The sequence below is a fragment of the Mastigoproctus giganteus genome, chromosome 6, assembly GCF_048544385.1.
Source record: "Mastigoproctus giganteus isolate SK-2022 chromosome 6, ASM4854438v1, whole genome shotgun sequence".
In the NCBI taxonomy this organism is placed as follows: domain Eukaryota; kingdom Metazoa; phylum Arthropoda; class Arachnida; order Uropygi; family Thelyphonidae; genus Mastigoproctus; species Mastigoproctus giganteus.
Genome location: NC_143580.1, coordinates 82269392 through 82290279, shown reverse-complemented (window position 1 = coordinate 82290279; position 20888 = coordinate 82269392). Strand labels below are relative to the sequence as shown.

At 39.8% G+C, this 20888-nt stretch overlaps 1 protein-coding gene across 2 annotated transcripts in view; it reads left to right on the top strand.

Annotated features, from left to right (window-relative positions):
- Positions 1 to 20888, top strand: part of LOC150084438 (oxysterol-binding protein-related protein 1-like) — a 707041-nt gene that overhangs the window by 233922 nt on the left and 452231 nt on the right. For both annotated transcript variants that reach the window (XM_090376067.1, XM_090376066.1), the window contains exon 11: positions 6291 to 6392. In XM_090376067.1, coding sequence (XP_090232193.1) covers positions 6291 to 6392 — 102 coding nt within the window. The remainder of the gene's footprint in view (positions 1 to 6290; positions 6393 to 20888) is intronic.

Here is a 20888-nt window from a genome sequence, read left to right as displayed (position 1 = left end):
CAGTGTCATCTGCAAATCATAAATGGTTTAGGTACTCTCCGTTCACATTGACTCCTTTCTGCGACCAGTCTAATCTTCTGAAAGCTTCCTCAAGGGCAGCAGTAAATAGCTTCGGAGATATTGTGTCACCTTGTCGAACTCCTTTCTCGATTTTAAATTTGCTACTGTCTTTGTCTAGGCTAATAAAGGAGGTAGCACTCTCATATATTTTCTTCAAAATCATAATATATGGGGTATCTATGCCTTGTCTTTCCAGTGCCCGAAACATTGCCTTATGCTGTATGGAGTCAAATGCCTTTTCATAATCCACAAATGTCAGATGAAATCATATCAGGCTGAATGTTTAAGTTTATAGATGTTACTAATGTTGGCAGGGTGATTAGTGACAGTAATCAGAGTATTCTACTGCAATAAGATCTAGAAAAATTAGGCAATAGGTTAAAGTTGCATTAAAGTTTAACATTGGCAAATGAAAGTACTGCATATGGATAGCTGTAATACCAAAATAATACACCAAACCAACTGTGTAGTACCTCACTCTAGATAGTGAAGAACGAAAAAGTTCTTGGTGTATTTATGCAGTCAGATATAAAGTTCTCTGAGCAGTGCATGTGGGCTGCTAGGATTGTTTATTTGGTTTTTTCAATGATATATAGGAATTTTGCGAGCAGTGATAAGATGATTGTCCTGATATATAAGGCAATGATTAGGCTATATCTTGAGTACTTCATACAGGTCTGGAAGCTTCAATTTAGAATGGATGAGGATCTGTTCGAGCAGTTGCAGAGAAGAGCATCAAGATTAGTGAGAAGAACAAAAGAGAGTGTGTCTGAGGACTTAACATAAAATTAACTACTGTTGGATATCTGGGTATGACTAGTGGCACTGCTATTGCAGTTAGAATTGCATTTTAAAAATTTATCAGTGATAATTCAATGCCTACATTTAATTCACTTGTCATTGATAAATCAACACTTTTGATTCAGAATTCAAGCAACATGTTGGGTTGTTTGAATTCTGAATCATTCTATACCTCTCTTTGGAAAAGCACAGTTTATTTATAGTGCAATACTTGGAATAAAACTTAACAAATAGCCTATAACATAAATTTAACTAGCACTTGCCTGCAAATATAGGTACTTTTAACTGTGGAATAACCACACTGAATTGTTTCAGCTACCATGTTCATGTGATATTGTTATTACCCATAAATAATGTAAAACCAGTATGAAAAATCATTTTGCAAAAGAAGAATACAGTAGAACCAGTGGATACAGTAACTAAATGAATTTTAATATGGTAAAGAAGCTTTCGGGGTAACAAACCCCTTCCTCAGCTAAGTACATACACACAGAAATATAAACATAACATAAAACATTAGTAATGGAATAAACTAAATAAGCAGTGCGTGCTCACCTTGCTGGCAGAGCACTCACATGAACGTGAGAGCGTTCAATCACTTACTATGTCAGATCAGGTGATTGTTGTTGGTACCCGGTGTGTATATGGGATGAATGCCAGAATTTGTCATGCTTTAACACTACAGACTCCAAAATTGGGTGTAGTCTTGTACCTCTACTGTGATTTAAAACTTTTTAACAGCTAGATATGTTTAGGGACTCTAAACATAGGCGGTGATAGTAGTGCCCGGATTGGTCGATCACCTCGCTGTCGTGACTGGGATTGAAGTCATGTTGAGTTGATCAGAAATGCTCTGCGATTGCAGAGTGCACACAGTCACCTAGGCGGACAGACCTATCATGTTCCGCAAGGTGGTCCAGGAGTTTTCTGCAGCTTTCTCCCACATAGCAGCTGCCACAGTTGTGGCAAGTGATCCAATATACAATACTGCTGCATAAGAGAGGGACGATGGGTGTTTTTACTCTTGGTATCGAGAGTAAATACACCCATCACCCCTCTCTTATTGTATTGTATACTGGATTACTTCGCCCATTGTCACTCTCTTATTGTATTGTATACCGGATTACTTTGCCCATTGCCACTCTCTTATTGTATTATATACCTGATCACTTGCCGCGATTGTGGCAGCTGCTATGTGGGGGAAGCTTTAGCTGACTCCAGGACCACCTTGCGGAACATGATAGGTCCGTCCGCCTAGGTGACTCTGTGCACTCTGCAATCGCAGAGCATTTCTGATCAACTCAACATGACTTCAATCCCAGTCACGACAGCGAGGTGATCGACCAATCCCAGCACTACTATCACCGCCTATGTTTAGAGTCCCTAAACATATTTTGCTGTTAAAAAGTTTTAAATCACAGTAGAGGTACAAGACTACACCCAATTTTGGAGTCTGTAGTGTTAAAGCATGACAAATGCTGGCAATCATCCCATATACACGCCGGGTACCAACAGCAATTACCTGATCTGACATAGTAAGTGATTGAACACTCATGTTCATGTGCGCGCTCTCCCAGTAAGGTGAGCATGCACTGCTTATTTAGTTTATTGCATTTCTAACGGTTTATGTTAGCATTAGCATTAGTAGAGGCATTTGATGCAAGAAAGCAAGCTTATGCAGCATCAGCCAAAAAAAAACAAAAAAAAAACCACTTCCACTTCACCCCTCTGTTCGTTCAAAATACCTGTCCAGCTGAGCCTTAAACTTATTTAGGCTATCAACCTCCACCACAAGGGATGGAAGTCTGTTCCACCAACCAACCACCCGCTGGCTAAAGGCAAATTTCCGCACGTCTATCCTACATCTGTCTTTCCTCAATTTGAATTTATGCCCTCTCAGGTGATTTTTCTGAGCTAGAGGAAGAATCCCATCAGCATTGAGCATGTTTAAACCATTCAAGGCTTTATACACCTCTATCAGATCACCTCGCTGGTGCCTAGTCTCCAGACACTGTAATTTGCAAAACTTAAGCCTTTCTTCGTAAGAGCACCCCTTTGTTCCATTCACTAATCTTGTTGCCCTTCTCTGTACTCGTTCCAGCAGCTCTACATCCTTCTTGAAATGAGGCCTCCAGACCTGTATACAGTACTCTAGGTGTGGCCTGACCATCGCCTTATACAATGGAATAATCACCTCCTTATCCCTGCTGGAAAAATTCCTGTATATCATTGACAATTCTCCATGAGCTACTCTTGCAGCCCGTCTGCACTGCTCAGAGAACTTCATATCTGCCTGCACAACCACCCCCAAGTCCCTTTCATTCTCTACCACTGTCAGTGTAGTACCACAGAGTTGATACGTTGCTCTGGGGTTGCTGTTTCCCATGTGTAGTACTTTACATTTGTCAATGTTAAACTTCATTTGCCACCTCTCAGCCCATCTGCTCAACCTTTCCAGATCCTGTTGCAGCAGCATAGTGTCAGTAGTGTCCTTGACAACCCTGCCAACCTTTGTATCGTCTGCAAACTTGGACCTTAAGCCCGATATACCATCATCAATATCATTTATAAATACAGAAAACAATAATGGACCCAACACTGAGCCCTGAGGGACTCCACTAATAACATCAGTCCACGATGAGCAGTGTCCATTGATTACCACTCTCTGTCTTCTCCCCCTCAACCACCCCTTTATCCATAGCAGCAATTTGCCTCCAATGTCACACTGCTCCAATTTGTGTAGCAGTCTTCCATGTGCAACAGTATCAAAAGCCTTTCTAAGATCCAAGTATATAATATCAAAGTTATTCCCTGCATCCAGTTCTTTTGTGACTGCATCATAGTATCCAATCAAGTTGGTCAGGCAAGACTTCCCCTTAACAAAACCATGCTGTGTCTGAGCTATAACTGAAGTCTTGTCTAAATGATCCTGCAGTGCTTCTTTAACCAGTGCCTCCATTAATTTTCATGGAACAGAAGTTAAGCTCACAGGTCTATAATTACTTGTGTCAGCCTTTGATCCTCCTTTGTGAATTGGGGTCACATTTGCACATTTCCAGTCTATGGGTACCTCCCCTGAGTCCAAGGAAGCTCTCATAATTATGGCTAAGGGTTTGCTTACTTCCTTTGCTGCCTCCTTTAATATAACTGGATAGATCCCATCCACCCCGGGTGCCTTTCTTGTGTTTATCTTCAACAGTTTCTCCTCCACTTTACTCCCAGTTATTTCAAGATTCTGTAGCTTACTGCTAGAGTTGAATACACCTCTGGCATTCCCCTCGCTGAATAACTCCTCATGTGTGATGTCGATGCAAAATATTCATTTAGTTTGTTAGCTACCTGAGCAGGATCATCAACACTTGACCCATCAATATCAAGTGGACCAATCTGATTCATCCCCTTCCTTCTAGAGTTTACATAAGTAATCTGCCTTCGCCTGCCTAACCTCCTTTGTAACTTGGTTGCATATCAACTTGTATCTATCATAGGCTTCTGTGTCAAGTGTTAATTTGTATGTATCCCATGCATTTTTCTTCTCTGCCATATGCCTCATTAGTTCATCTGACATCCATTTTGGCCTAAACCTTGAACAATATTTCTTAGTTGGTATGTAAAGCCTAGTAGCTTCCAAGATAAGTTCTTTGAATGCTTCCCATTTTGAATTTGCTGTTGGTAACATCATCAGTTGGTCCCACTGTATAGAATTTAAATACTGTCTCAGTCCATCGTAGTCGCCTTTACGGAAGCAATAACCCTTCCCTTTACCCCTAATGGTAGTTACCTCTTTGAGTAAATCCCACTTCAGCACACTGTGATCACTGCCACCTAGTGGTTCATTTATCTGCAGATTCTTAATGCATGAAGAATCACTGCTGATAATCAAATCAAGAGTATTACTCCCTCTAGTTGCCTCCCGAACATGCTGATGTAGAAAACAATCATCCAATAAATTCACAAAAGCCCTGCTAGTGTGTGAGTAACCAGCCCCCAAATTCCAGTCAATATCTGGGAAATTAAAATCTCCCATTATAAGACACTCTGATTTACTGGCCCACTCTATTTCCCTGTACAGTTCCTTATTATACTCATCAGAGTCATTAGGCCTATAGCACACTCCTACTCTCAATTTTGATCTCCCAGTGTTTATGTCACACCAAACTGACTCCACACTGCACTGTCCAGCGATGTCGACTGGCTTCACTTCCTTGGTTTTTATGTGTTTCTTAAGTAATAGCATAACCCCTCCCCCCTTCCTATCCTGTCTATCCTTTCTGTAGACGTTGTACTCTCCAAATTGCAGTTCTGCATCCCTTATATCTGTGTGACACCACGTCTCTGATATCCCAACAATATCTGCCTTCGATGTTTTGAGCAATACCTCAAATTCATCAAATTTATTTACTAAACTCCTAGCATTGGTGTACACGCAAGTATACCTGCACCTGTTTCTATTCTTAGCTACCCTAACACAACCCATGTGTTTACTTGTACCGCAATGGCTCCCAGCAGTCTCTGAAATACCATGCATCTTGTTTTTTAGGCTTCTGCTCATTCTAATAGAAGCAGTGCAAGAATCTCTTTCACCTCTGCCAGTGGCTACTGTCAATCTATTGGTCTTTGTCTCCCCCCAAGCTAGCAGTTTTCCGACCCACCTAACACTGCCTCGATAGCATCAGCAAATATTCTTGCACCCTTTCTATTTAAGTGTATCCCATCCCTGTAGAAGCAGTCTCTCCCGTTAACAAGTACAGTCCAGGCTGAAAAAAATTCTACCCCTTGAGCCTTGCACAATCTTTCCAGGGCCGAATTGATCGACAAGGCTCTCATCATATACTCCCTCCTATCGTTATGTTATGTTTACATTTCTGTGTGGATGTACTTAGCTGAGGAAGGAGTTCGTTACCCCGAATGCTTCTTCACTGTATTAAAATTCCTTTAGTTGCCATATCCACCGATTCCACTGTATTCTTCCTTTGCCAAACTATGGAAACTAGTGCCACAGGTCCATTCTCTTTTATGAAAAATCATGTTTCAAATTATTTCTTAAAAAGACAGCTATCAGGATTTTATTAAAAATAAGCTAATTTTGCATACAGAAATGTTCGATTCACTAAAAGACTTCATAAAATTCAGAAAGTTATAAAATCCATTTGGCTGTCTAAATTTAAATGTTTTTTTAAATGTATTTACATATCTACATTTGAATTATGAGTTCTCAAATACAAGATGAAACATCACATTTTCTCTATTCCTGTTTGTTTTGTAATTTGTTTTTTTGGTTTGTATAAAATTTTTGTGAATGTCATCATCAACTTGAAGTTTTTGCATTCCTCTTCACTAATTCATATGGCATGATATTAAATAGATATTTTTTATTAATTTTAGATTGTATGTTGAATATATTATTTTAATTATATTTTGATGTGCAGTTAGATCCAGCTGATGATGCTGCCTTCATGATTCATTTTTCTGACAATACAAGCCAGCGGTTCAGTGTTCCATTTGTTTATTATCAACAAGTTGACCGTCAGGTATTTATGTTTTTGCTTCATAAACATTTTTTAAAATTTAAGTTTCCTAAGAGTAAATATCATGTATGAAAGTAAGGAAAGGTACATACAGTGTACAAATATTGCAAATAAGCTTGTGTAGGAGCTCAGTAAAAGTTAACAGGAGAGAGAGAAAATAAAGAAGACCCAGTGGAGGAAGGAAAAGGTAGAGAGTAAAAATAATTATATTAGTATTAGTAGTGGCAAATTATGCAAGAAAGCAAACTTCTACATCATCAGCAAAAAAAAAAAAAAAAAAAGCTGCCCACAACACCTATCCATTCCCACTAACAGTTTTTCTAGTCCTTCCTTGAATATATTGAAACTGTCCACTTCAACAACAAAAAAATGGAAGTTTGTTCCAACAATTAAGTACCTGGTGGCCAGAGGTAAACTTCTGCAGATTTATGCTGCAACCATCCTTCTTGAGTTTGAATTTATACCCCCTTGTTCATAGGCACCTCCGTAGCCGGGTGGGCAGGAACAGTTCATAGCACATGCTTCTTGATTAGACCGGGGTTCGAGACCGTGACCACCAAATACGGAGGATGCGGAAAGGTCAGGGAATGACCACCGCATATCCCGGAGCAATATGGCCTTAGTTGCTAATGCTCCTAAAAACCAAATAACAAACAAACAAAACAAACCTTGTTCATAGCCTGAGAAAGAAGAAGAATTCACAAGAATTGAGCTTTCTCAATCTATTCAAAGCCTTAAATACATCAGTCAGATCACATCACATCACAGGTGCCTAGTCACCAGACAATACAATTTGCAGAAGTGAAGCCTTAGTAATAGCATTCCTTTGTTCCCCTCACCAATATCGCTGCCCTTCTCTACACCCATTCTAGTAGCTCTACATCCTTCCTAAAATGAGGCCTTCAGACCTGTATGCAGTACTCAAGATGTGGCTTCACTGTTGCATTATACGATGGGAAATTTCACATCCTTATTCCTGCTAGCAAAATTCCTGTATATCGTTGACAAAACCCCATATGCTGTCCTAGTAGCATATATGTGCTGCTCAAAGAACTCCATATCAGATTGCATAGTTACCCCGCAGATCTTTTTCATTTTGCACAAAATCTGATTGTAGTACCTGTTGATATGTTAATAGGGATAACTGCTACCCATATGAAGTACCTTGCAATTGTCAATGTAATTTTTCGAGATATTGCTGCAGTAGCTTATCTCGATTACTGTCATTAACCATCCTGCCATAATTTATATTGCCAATCTTTGTATCATCCATAAATTTAGACATTAAGCCTGGTATACCTTGATCAATATCATTAATAAATACTGACAACAACATCGAACCATTTGAGACAACACTAATAATATTAGTCGATGAGAAGAAACGGTGTCCATTGATAACCACTCTCTGTCTTTTCTCCCTCAACCATCCCTTTATCCATAGTCCATAGCAGCCCTTACTGCCGTTTTGTATAGCATTAGCAGAGATTTATGAAGCAAGCAAACGCTTATATAGCATCAACCAAAAAAAAAAAAAAAAACTCTTCTCATTTCACCCATCCATTCACTCCAAAAGCATATCCAGTTCTTACTTGAACTTATTTAAGTTGTTGATCTCCACTACAACAGAGGGAAGTTTGTTCAACTACCAATCACCCGGGCTAAAGGCAAATTTCCGCACATCTAGTCTACAATTATCTTTCCTCAGTTTGAATTTATGACGCTCAGGTGAGTAACCCGAGCAAGAGGAAGAATCCCATCAGTATTAAGCTTGCTCAAACCATTCATATACATGAATGGTTTGAGCAAGCATAGGCCATATACACCAATGGTTCAAGCATAGGCCATATACACCTCAAGTAGATCACCTTGCAGTTGCCTAGTCTCCAGTTGCTACAAATTGCAGAACTTAAGCTTTTCTTGGTAACAGCAACCCTTTGTTCCATTCACCAATCTCGTAGCCCTTCTCTGTACTCATTCCAGAAGCTCTAGATCCTTCCTAAAATGAGGCCTCCAGAACTATATGCAGTACTCAAAGTGTGGACTGACCATTGCATTATACAAGAGATAATCACTTCCTTATCCCTCCTAGCAAAATTCCTGTATACCATTGACAAGACACCGTGAGCTACTCTAGCAGCCTGTCTGCACTCTGCACAATTACCCCCCCCCCCCCCCCCCCGATCCTTTTCATTCTCCACTACCCTGAGTGTAGTACAACCCAGTTGGTACGTTACTCTGGGGTTACTGCTACCTATATGTAGTACTTTACATTTCTACAGACTTCTTTGTGTGTGAATGTAGAGGCAAATTACTTATTCACTTTGTCAGCTTCCTCAGCAGGTTCATCAACAATCGAACCATCGTGTTAAGTGGACCAATCTTTTTTGATCATTCATCAAAGATTTCTCATTATCTGCCTTTGCTTCCCTAATGTTCTTTGTGACTTGATTACAGACTATATTATATCTACCATAGGCATCTGAATCTCCTGATTATTTATATGCATCCCATACATTTTTCTTCTCCGCCATGAGCCTCATTAGTTCATCTAGCATTCATTTAGGCCTAAACCATGAACAGTATTTCTTAGTTGGTATGAAAAGCCTAGCAGCTTCCAAGATTAATTCCTTGAATGCCTCCCATTTAGAATTTGCTGTTGGTAACATCATCAATTGGTCTCACTGTATAGAATTTAAAAAATCTCTGAGACCACTGTATTCACCTTTAAGAAAGCAAAAGCTCCTCCCTTTACCCCTGAAAGTAGCTACATCTTTAAGTAAATCCCACATCAGTACACTGTAATCACTGCCACTTAGTGCTTACTTTATCTGCAGATTCTTAATGCATGAATGATCATTGCTGAATTTGATCAAGAGTATTACTCCTTCTGGTTGCCTCTTGCTGCTGCAGAAAACAATTATCCAAAAAATCCACAAAAGTCTTGCTAGTGTGTGAGTCAACAACCCACAAATTCCAATCTATATCTGGAAAGTTAAAATCCCCCATTATAAGACAAATCTGATTTACTGGCCCACCTTATTTCTCTTTACAGTTTTTGTTGTACTTATCAGAGTCATTAGGCCTATAACACTATAATAGATTTTTTAAATTTCTATACAGAGTGACCAACCGATGATGTTACAACAGCAAATTCTAAACAGGAAGCATTCAAAGAATTAATTTTTGAAGCTACTAGTTTTTCATGCCAACTAAGAAATGCTGTTCAAAGTTTAGGCCTAAATGGATGTCAGATGAACAAATAAGATCTGTGGTAGAGAAGTAAAATGCATGGGTTGCATATAAATTATCGAGAGACAGAGATCCCTATTATAAATATATGATAGTCTGTAATAAAGTCACAAAGAAGGTTAGGCAAGTAAAGGCAGATTACTAGAAATCTGTGGCAAAGGATGCAAGGAAAAACAGTAATGATATCTTTAATTATGTAAACTCTACAAGTAAGGGGATGAATCACATTGGTCCACTTTACATCGACAGTTCGATTGGATTGTTGACGAACCTGCTGAGGTAGCTGACAAACTGAATAAGTATTTTGCATCTACGTTCACACATGAGGAAGTCTGTAGGGAAGTGGTGGTGGCATCGAGTTCCTTTGTTACTGTGACAGTGTTTAATCATTGGTCAGATAAGGTCGTCTCTTAACAAATCCATGCTGTGACTAAATTCAAACTCTGGCAGGAAGCTAAATGATTTTATTATAAGTAAGAGAAAAGTGGAGAAGAAGTTGTTCAAATTGAACATAAGAAAGGCACTTGAAGTGGATGGGATCTATCTAGTTATATTAAAAGAAGCAGCATTAGCCATAATTATGAAAGCTTCCTTAGACTCAGGAGATCCCATGGACTGGAGATGTGCAAATGTGTCCCCAATTCACACAGGAGGATCAAAGGGTGACATGAGTAATTACTAACCTGTTAGTCTAACTTCTGTTCCAGAGAAAATAATGGAGTCACTTGTTAAGGAATCAGTGCTCATCTAGACTATGTAAGCAAGGCTCATCTGGCAAAACTGCAGTTATAGTTCAAACACAGCTTTGTTAAGGAGAAGTCTTGTCTGACAGATTTTATTGGATACTATGATGTGGTCACAAAGGAACTGGATGTAAAAACTAATTTTGTTATCATTTGCTTGTATTTTAGGGAACTTTTGATACTGTGGCTCATGGAAGACTACTGTACAAATTGGAGCAGTATGGCATTAAGGGCAAGTTGCTACAATGGATAAAAGAATGGTTAATTGGGAGAATTCAGAGTTATCAGTGGATACTGCTCTTTGTGGACTAATGTTATTAGTTGAGTCTCACAGGGTTAGGCCCATAGTTGTTTTCAGTATTTGTCAATGATATTGATGTCTAAAAGGCTTAATGTCTAAGTTTGCAGAAGATATGAAGGTTGGCAGAGTTGTTAATGACAATAGTGATAGTACGCTACTGCAACAGTATCTGAAAAAATTGAGCAGATGGGGTGAGAGGTGGCAACTCAAGTTTAACATTGACAAATGTAAAGTACTGAACGTGGTTAGTGGAGAATGAAAAGTATCTGGGAGTTATTGTGCAGTCAGATATGAAGTTTTCTAAGCAATGCAGACAGGCTGCAAGAGTACCTCATGGTATCTTGTCAATTTTGCCAGCAGGGATAAGGGGGTGATTGTCCCCTGTATAAAGCAATGGTCTCACTACACCTTGAGTACTGTATACATGTCTAGAGAGCTCATTTTAGGAAGAATGTAGAGCTACTGGAATGAGTACAGAGAAAGGCAACGAGATTGGTGAGTGGAACAAATGGTTGATGTTACCAAGAAAGGCTTAAGTTCTGCAAATTGCAGCTTCCAGAGATTTGCCACCTGCGAGGTGATCTGATTGAGGTGTATAAGACATTGAATGGTTTAAGCAAGCTTAATGCTAATGGGATTCTTCTTCTTGCTCACATTACTTACATGAGGGGACATAAATTCAAATTGAGTAAAGACAGTTGTTAGAATAGATGTGCGGAAATTTGCCTTTAGCCAATGGGTGGCTGATATTTGGGACAAACCTCCATCTGTTGTAGTGAAGGTCACCAAGGTAGAACTAGACAAACATTTGGACTGATTGGATGGGTGAGATGGGAATTTTTTTTTTTTTTTTTCGCTGATGCTATATAAGCTTCCTTCTTCTAACATATACCTTAATGTTACACGCTCCTACTCTGAACTTGGTTTTCTCAGTGCTTATGTTACACCAAACACTGCACTGTCCACTTATATCATCTGGATGCACTTCCATAGATTTTATTTGTTTCTTAACTAACAGGCATTACCTCTCCTCCCCTACTATCCTGTCTATCCTTTCTGCACTAACTGTACTCACCAAATTCCAATTCTGCATTCCTTATATCTGCGATACCATGTCTTTGATATCCCAACAACATAAGCCTTTGATGTCTTCACCAGCACATCAAATTCATCAAATTTATATACTATACTCCTTGCATTGGTGTATATGCAAGTATACATGCACCTTTTTTTTTTTTTTTTTTATGAAAACCCCAAACACGAGAGTTATTAGAACCTATAATACTTAGTACTGTACTTGGGTTGGAGGTTGCGAAGATGAAAGAAGTTATTTGTTGACATTAAACTTGAACTTCTGTAGACCATAATTTTCAGGAAATACGTATGAAGGAAGGCTGTTCCAGGAAACGGCAGTTGAATGAATAAACAAGGAAATTGAAAAGTTGGTTCTGTGAGTTTGAAGTTGGACAGTAAATGGATGTTGGCTGGTGGCAGCACATGTTCGGACAGTTTTGAAAGTGAGAGCAAGAATCATAGAAGCCAATTCAGAAGAACAGTGCCCATGGAAGTATTTGTAGAAAAGGCATGTAGCAGAAACAGTATGTCTATGAAACAGCGAGTGGAGAGACTCTGTTAGAGAGAAGTCATTAATTAACCTAACTGCCCTCTTCTGAATGGAATCTAGAAACCTGAGAGAGAGGTTCTGGGGGCACCGCCCCAGATGTGGGAACAATATTCCATGGTAGGGCGGATTTGCGATTTGTACAGAGTGAACAGCTGTTTGGAAGAAAAGTAATGCCGAGAGCAAAAGAGAAAACCAAGTTTTTTAGATGCAGAGGAAGCAATATTTGTAATATGCTTGTGCCAAGAGAGATTAGAAGTCAGGGTAATCCCCAAAAGAGATTGTCATTTTGCCTAGAAATTAGAGTGTCACCAAAAATAAGCATAGCAGCAGAAGGTCCTTTTTGTGAGATATAAGACAAGATTGAGTTTTTGAACGATTAAAATCAACTAAGTTGTCTTCGCCCCACTGGAGAATTACCTGGAGATTGACATTTAAGGAATTGGTAGTGGATATTCGAGAAGTTGAAGCTGATTGAGCAGGGCAAGGTTTCTCAAAGTGAAAAGTGGGATGCAATGATCTATCATCAGCAAAACTATGGATAGGATTTCTAATTAATGGAAGGTCATTAATATACAAGAGGAAAAGTGTGAGGGAAAGAACTGAACATTGGAGAACACCAGCATTAGTGGAGATGTTAGAAGATAGAGAGCCATCTACCATCACCCTCAGTGACCTCACCCTCAGGTCAGAGAGAAAACTGGATAACCAATTGCAAAAAACAGCTGGAAAACCATAAGTGGAAGCTTGTTTAGAAGACCTTTATGGCAAACATGATCAAAAGCCTTTGAAATGTCAAGAGCAACTGCTTGTGTTTCACCAAACTTTTCCATTGAATTTTTCATAAATGGGTAACATAAGCCAGAATATCACCAGTAGATCGACACTGATGGAATCCATACTTGCAATTGTTGATCAGACAGAAGGTTTCTAGGTAGTTTAAGAGTTGGTGGTTAATTGATTTTTCCATTACTTTAGAAAGAGTAGAAGTAATTGCAATGTGACTATAATTGGATGGGAGGGATTTGTCACCCTTTTTAGGAACTGGCCGGCTATGAGCAAATTTCCAAGCAGAAGGAAAAACACCTTTGGAATAAGAAAGTGAACAAAGGTGGCAAAGAACAGGAGTCAGTTCAGGAGCACAGGTTTTGAGAACAAGTAGAGAAATACCATCAGGACTTGGAGCTTTCTTAGCATCAAGATTCATCAAAATGATTCTGACATCCTTTTGACGGAAGACCACAGGAGGCATTGAATAGAGCATTAGCATTAGCAGAGGCATTTGATGCAAGAAAGCAAGCTTATGCAGCATCAGCCAAAAAAATTAAAGTAAAATAAATAAATAAAAAATAACCACTTCCATTTCACCCCTCTGTTCGTTCGAAATACCTGTCCAGCCAAGCCTTAAACTTATTTAGGCTACCAACTTCCACGACAAGGGATGGAAGTCTGTTCCACCTACCAACCACCCGCTGGCTAAAGGCAAATTTCCGCACATCTATCCTACATCTGTCTTTCCTCAATTTGAATTTATGCCCTCTCAGGTGATTATTCTGAGCAAGAGGAAGAATCCCATCAGCATTGAGCATGCCCAAACCATTCAAGGCTTTATACACCTCTATCAGATCACCTCACTGGTGCCTAGTCTCCAGACACTGTAATTTGCAAAGTTTTCATGGTTTGGTTGGGGCAACAGCACAACCAATAATAATAATAAAATATGTCCTTCCTGCACACATTGTATTTCTCATATTCAAATTCTGCATATGTTATGCCTGAGTGACACCACATCTTCAGTATCCCTACAATGTCCATATACTGATGATGTAATCAGTACTCCAAATTTATCAAGTTTATTTACTGTGCTCCTAGGATTAGTGTATGTGCAAATATACATGTGACTGTTCTTACTTTTAGTTACCTTTATCCAGTTACTCTTACGCTACCCAGCCAAGATTGTTCCATGAGGCTTCTTCTCCCCCGCCCGTGATCACAGTGTGCAAAAGTGGGATTTACTCAAAGAGGTAACTACCATCAAGGGTAAACGGAATAAACGGAAGGGTTTTTGCTTTCGTAAAGGTGACTACGGTGGGCTGAGATAGTATTTAAATTCTATACGGTGGGACCAACTGATGATGTTACCAACAGCAAATTCAAAATGGCAGGCATTCAAAGAAATAATCTTGGAAGCTACTAGGCTTTACATACCAACTAAGAAATATTGTTCAATGTTAAGGCCTAAATGGATGTCAGATGAACTAAAGAGACATGTGACAGAGAAGAAAAATGCATGGGATACATATAAATTAATGGTGACATGGAAGCCTATGATAGATATAAGCTGGTCTGTAACCAAGTCACAAAGGAGATTAGACAGGCAAAGGCAAATTATGAGAAATCCTTGGGAAAGGATGCAAAGAAAAACAGCAAAGGGTTCAAAGGGTGAGGCAACAAGAGGGAGCAATACTCTTGATCTGATTATCAGTAGTGATTCTTCATGCATTAAGAATCTGCAGGTAAATGAACCACTAGGTGGCAGTGATCACAGTGTGTTGAAGTGGGATTTACTCAAGGAGGTAACTACCATCAGAGGTAAAGGGAAGGGTTTTTGTTTTTGTAAAGGCGACTATGATGGTCTGAGACAGTATTTAAATTCTATACAGTGGGACCAACTGATGATGTTACCAACAGCAAACTTAAAATGGGAGGCATTCAAGGAACTAATCTTGGAGGCTACCAGGCTTTACATACCAACTAAGAGATATTGTTCAAGGTTTAGGCCTAAATGGTTGTCAGATGAACTAATGAGACATGTGGCAGAGAAGAAAAATGCATGGGATACATACAAATTAATGGGTGACATGGAAGCCTATGATAGATATAAGTTGGTCTGTAACCAAGTCACAAAGGAGATTAGGCAGGCAAAGGCAGACTACGAAAAATCCTTGGCAAAGGATGCAAAGAAAAACAGAAAAGAGTTCTTTACATATTTAAACTCAAGAAGGAAAGGGATGAATCAGATTGGTCCACTGGATATTGATGGTTCAACAGTTGAGGATCCTGCTCAGGTGGCTAACAATTTAAACGAGTATTTTGCATCTACATTCACGCATGAGGAGTTATTCAGGAAGGAGAATGATGTAGGTAAAGTAAACATTGGCAGTGAGCTGGATGATTTTGTAATAACTGAGAGGAAAGTGGAGGAGAGATTGTTGAGGATAAACATAAAAAAGGCACCTGGGGTGGATGGGATCTATCCAGTTATATTAAAGGAGGCAGCAAAGGAAGTAAGCAAGCCCCTAGCCATAATTATGAGAGCTTCTTTGGACTCAGGGGAGGTACCCATAGACTGGAGATGTGCAAATGTAACCCCAATTCACAAAGGAGGATCAAAGGCTGACACAAGTAATTATAGACCTGTTAGTTTAACTTCTGTTCCAGGTAAATTAATGGAGGCACTGGTTAAAGAAGCACTGCAGGATCATCTAGACAAGAATTCAGTTATAGCTCAGATGCAGCATGGTTTTGTTAAGGGCAGGTCTTGCCTGACCAATTTGATTGGATACTATGATGTAGTCACAAAAGAACTGGACGCAGGGAATAACTTTGATATTATATATTTGGATCTTAGAAAGGCTTTTGATACTGTTGCACATGGAAGACTGCTGCACAAATTGGAGCAGTGTGGCATTGGAGGCAAATTGCTGCTATGGATAAGGGGATGGTTGAGTGGCAGAAGACAGAGAGTGGTAATCAATGGACACTGCTCAACGTGGACTAATGTTATTAGTGGAGTTCCTCAGGGTTCAGTGTTGGGTCCGTTGTTGTTTTCGGTGTTTATGAATGATATTGATGATGGGATATCAAGTTTAATGTCCACGTTTGCAGATGATACAAAGGTTGGCAGGGTTTAAGGACACTACTGACGCTATGCTGCTGCAACAGGATCTGGAAAGGTTGAACAGATGGGCTGAGAGGTGGCAAATGAAGTTTAACATTGACAAATGTAAAGTACTACATATGGGAAACAGTAACCCCAGAGCAACGTATCAACTCTGCGGTACTACACTGACAGTGGTGGAGAATGAAAAGGACCTGGGGATAATTGTGCAGGCAGATATGAAGTTCTCTGAGCAGTGCAGACGAGCTGCAAGAGTAGCTCATGGTGTCTTGTCAATGATAAAGAGGAATTTTTCTAGCAGGGATAAGGAGGTGATTATTCCCTTGTATAAGGCAATGGTTAGGCCACATCTTGAGTACTGTATACAGGTCTGGAGGCCTCATTTCAGGAAGGATGTGGAGCTGCTGGAACGGGTACAGAGAAGGGCAACAAGATTAGTGAATGGAACAAAGGGTTGCTCTTACGAAGAAAGGCTTAAGTTTTGCAAATTACAGAGTCTGGAGACTAGGCACCGGAGAGGTGATCTGATAGAGGTGTATAAGGCTTTGAATGGTTTGAGCATGCTCAATGCCAATGGGATTCTACATCTTGCTCAGAATAATCAGCTCAGAGGGCATAAATTCAAATTGAGGAAGGATGGATGTCGGATAGATGTGCGGAAATTTGCCTTTGGCCAGCGGGTGGTTGGTTGGTGGAACCGACTTCCATCACTTGTTGTTGAAGTTGATAGCCTAAACAAATTTAAAGCTCAACTGGATAGGTATTTCGAACGAACGGAGGGGTGAAATGGGAGTGGTGTGTGTTTTTTTTTTTTTTTTTTTTGGCTGATGCTGAATAAGCTTGCTTTCTTGCATCATATGCCTCTACTAATGCTAATGCTAATGCTAATTACATATGTAAACTCTAGAAAGAAAGGGATGAATCAGATTGGTCCACTGGATATTGATGGTAGTGGTAGTAGTAGTGGCATATGATGCAAGAAAGCAAGTGTATGGGCTTATGCAGCATCAGCCAAAAAAAAAAAAAAAAATCATACATTTCGCTTGAAATGCCTATCCAGTTCCTCCTTAAATTTATTTAACCTATCAACTTCCACAACGACAGGTGGAAGTTTGTTCCAGAAATTAACCACCCGCTGGCTAAAGGCAAATTTCCGCACATCTATTCTACATCTGTCTTTTCTTAACTTGAATTTATACCCCCTTAGGTTCGTAATCTGAACAAGTGGAAGGATCCCATCAGAATTCAGCATGCTCAACCCATTCAAGGCCTTATACACCTCAATCATATCACCACACAGGTCCCTAGTCTCCAGCCACTGCAACTTGTAGAACTTAAGCCTCTCTTGGTAAGAGGATCCCTTCATTCCCCTCACCTATCCTGTTGCCCTTCTCTGTACACGCTCACACAAATCTACATCCTTCCTAAAATAAGGCCTCCAGACCTGTGTGCAGTACTCAAGGCGTGGCCTTACCATTGCCTTATACAGAGGGACAATCACCTCCTTTTTCCCTACTGGCAAAATTCCTATATATCAAACCCCATGACCTGCCCTGGCAGCTTGTCTGCATTGCTCAGAAAACTTCATATCTGACTGCACAATTACTGCCAGGTCTTTTTCATTTTCTACCACCTTAAGTGTAGTGCCACACAGTTGGTACATTTCTCTGGGATTACTTCTACCCATATGCAGTACTTTGCATTTGTCAAGGTTAAACTTCAGTTCCCACTTCTTAGCCCATCTGTCCAAATTATCTTGATCCTGTTGCAGTAGTACACTGCCATTTCTGTCATTAACAACCCTGCCAACCTTTGTATCATCTGCAAACTTGGACACTAAGCCTGATATACCTTCATCAATATCATTGATAATATACAAAACAACAGAGGACCCAACACCGAACCCTGTGGAACTCCACTAATAACATTAGTCCATTAATTACCACCCTCTATCTTCTCCCACTCAACCATCCTTTTATCCATTGTAGCAACTTACCCTTTTGCTCCAATTTGTACAATAGTCTTCCATGCGCAACAGTGTCAAAAGCTTTCCTGAAATCCAAGTATATGATATCAAAATTATTTTTTGCATCCAGTTCCTTTGTGACCACATCATAATATCCTATCAAATTTGTCAGACAAGACTTACCCTTAACAAACCCATGCTGTATCTGAATTATTGCTGCAGTCTTGTCTAGATGATCCTGCAATGCATCTTTAACCAGTGACTCCATTATTTTACCCGGAACAGAAGTTAAATTAACTGGTCTGTAATTACTCGTGTCACTCTTCGATCCCCCTTTGTGAAGTGGGGATACATTTGTACATCTGCAGTCTGTTGGGACCTCCCCTGAGTCCAAGGATGCTCTCATAATTATGGCTAAGGGTTTGCTTAGTTGCTTTGCTACCTCCTTTAATATAACTGGATAGATCCCATCCACCTCAGGTGCCTTTTTTATGTTTAACTTCAACAGTTTTTCCTCCACTTTGCTCTCAGTTATTACAAAATCATTAAGCACCCTGCTACAATTTGATAACCTTCTGCCATTTTCAAACGTTAATAACTCCTCATGTGTGAATGTAGATGCAAAATACTCATTCAGTTTGTTTGCTATCTGAGCAGGATCATCAACACTGGAACCATCGATATCAAGTGGACCAATCGGATTCATCCCGTTCCTTATAGAGTTTATATAAGAAAAGAAATCCTTGCTGTTTTTCTTAGCATCTTTTGCAAAAGACGTCACCTGCCTAACCTCCTTTGTGACCTGATTGCAAACTAGCTTATATCTGCCATAGGCTTCTGAGTCGCTTGATTATTTATATGCATCCCATGCATTTTTCTTCTCTGTCACGAGTCTCATTAGTTCATTTGATGCCCATTTCGGCCTAAACCTTGAAAATATTTCTTAATAGGTATGAAACTTTTAGTAGCATCCATGATTAATTCCTTGAATGCTCCCACTTAGAATTTACTGTTGGTAACATCGTCAGTTGATCCCACTGTACAGAATTTAAAAACTGTCTGAGACCACCGTACTCACCTTTACAGAAGCAAAAACCCTTTCCTTTACCCCTGATGGTAATTATATCTGTAAGTAAATCCCACATCAGTGCACTGTGATCACTGCCACCTAGTGGTTCCTTTATCTGCAAATTCTTAATACACGAATGATCACTGCTGATAACCAGATCAAGAGTATTACCTTCTCTGGTTGCCTCTCGAAATGCTGCTGCAGAAAACAGTCATCCAATAAATCCACAAAAGTCTTACTAGTGTGTGAGTGACCAACCCACAAGTTCCAATCAATATCTTGGAAGTTAAAATCCCCCATTATAAAACAGTCTGATTTACTAGCCCACTATTTCTCTGTACAATTGTTCATTGTACTCATTTGAGTCATTAGCCCTATAACACACTCCTACTCTTATTTTTGCTTTTGCGGTGCTTATGTGACACAAAACTGACTCAACAGTGCACTGTTCATCTATATCAACTGGATGCAATTCTTTTGATTTTATGTTTTTCTTAATTAACAGCATAACACCTCCTCCCTTCGTATCCTGTCTATCCATTCTGTACACATTGTACTCCCCAAATTCCAGTTCTGCATTCCTTATATCTGTGTGACACCACGTCTCTGCTACCCCAACAATATATCTGCCTTTGATGTTTTGACCAACACTTCAAATTCATCAAATTTATTTGCTATACTTCTAGCATTGATATACATGCAAGTATACATGTACCTATCCTTATTATTAGTTAAACTAACACATCCCATATACCCACCTGTTTCACAATGACTGCCATCAGTCCCTGAAAACCCCAGCACCCCTCGCTCCAGGTCGCTACTTATTGTAATAGAAGTTGTGCAAGAATCACAGGGCCTTCACCTCTCCCTGCAGCTACTTTTAACCTTTTAGTCTGTGAATCCCCCCCCAAGCTAGCAGTTTTCCGACCCACCTAGCACTGCCTCGATAGCATCAGCAAATATTCTTACACCCTTTCTATTTAAGTGTATCCCATCCCTGTAGCAGCAGTCTCTCCTTTTAACAAGCACAGACCATGCTGAAAAAAATTCTACCGCATGAATCTTGCACATTCCCTCCAGGGCCGAATTGATTGACAAGTCTCTTATCATGTATTCCTTCCTATCCTGTCTGGGCAGAATTGCAGACACTTTCAAATTTAACCCTGACTCTCGACTTTTTTGCAACATTGACCTGTACTTGTTAAGTAAATCTGCAGATCTCCTACTCTTAATGTCATTGGTGCCAACGTGTACAACAATATCACATTATGTGCCCTTAAAAGATGATATATGCTTTACAACGTCATCAACTTTTGCCCCTGGCAGACATACCCTGGTCCTGTTCCATCTATCCTTTTTACACAATATATTCCCCATCTCCCTGACAATAGAATCACCAACAATAACTAGTTCCTTTGGGACTAGCGCATTCTGCCTTGGAGATTGCCGCTGTGTTGCCTGATGCCCCGGAGTGAGCTCTGGCATTGGGCAGCTGTGAGTTTGACGGGCCCCTCATATTAATTTCTTCGAGGGCATCTATTCTACACCTCAAGCTCTCATAGACGCCCAGTAGAACGTTCAACTGTTGATGATACTGCTTAGGTGGCTAACAAACTAAATGAGTATTTTGGATCTAAATTCACACATGA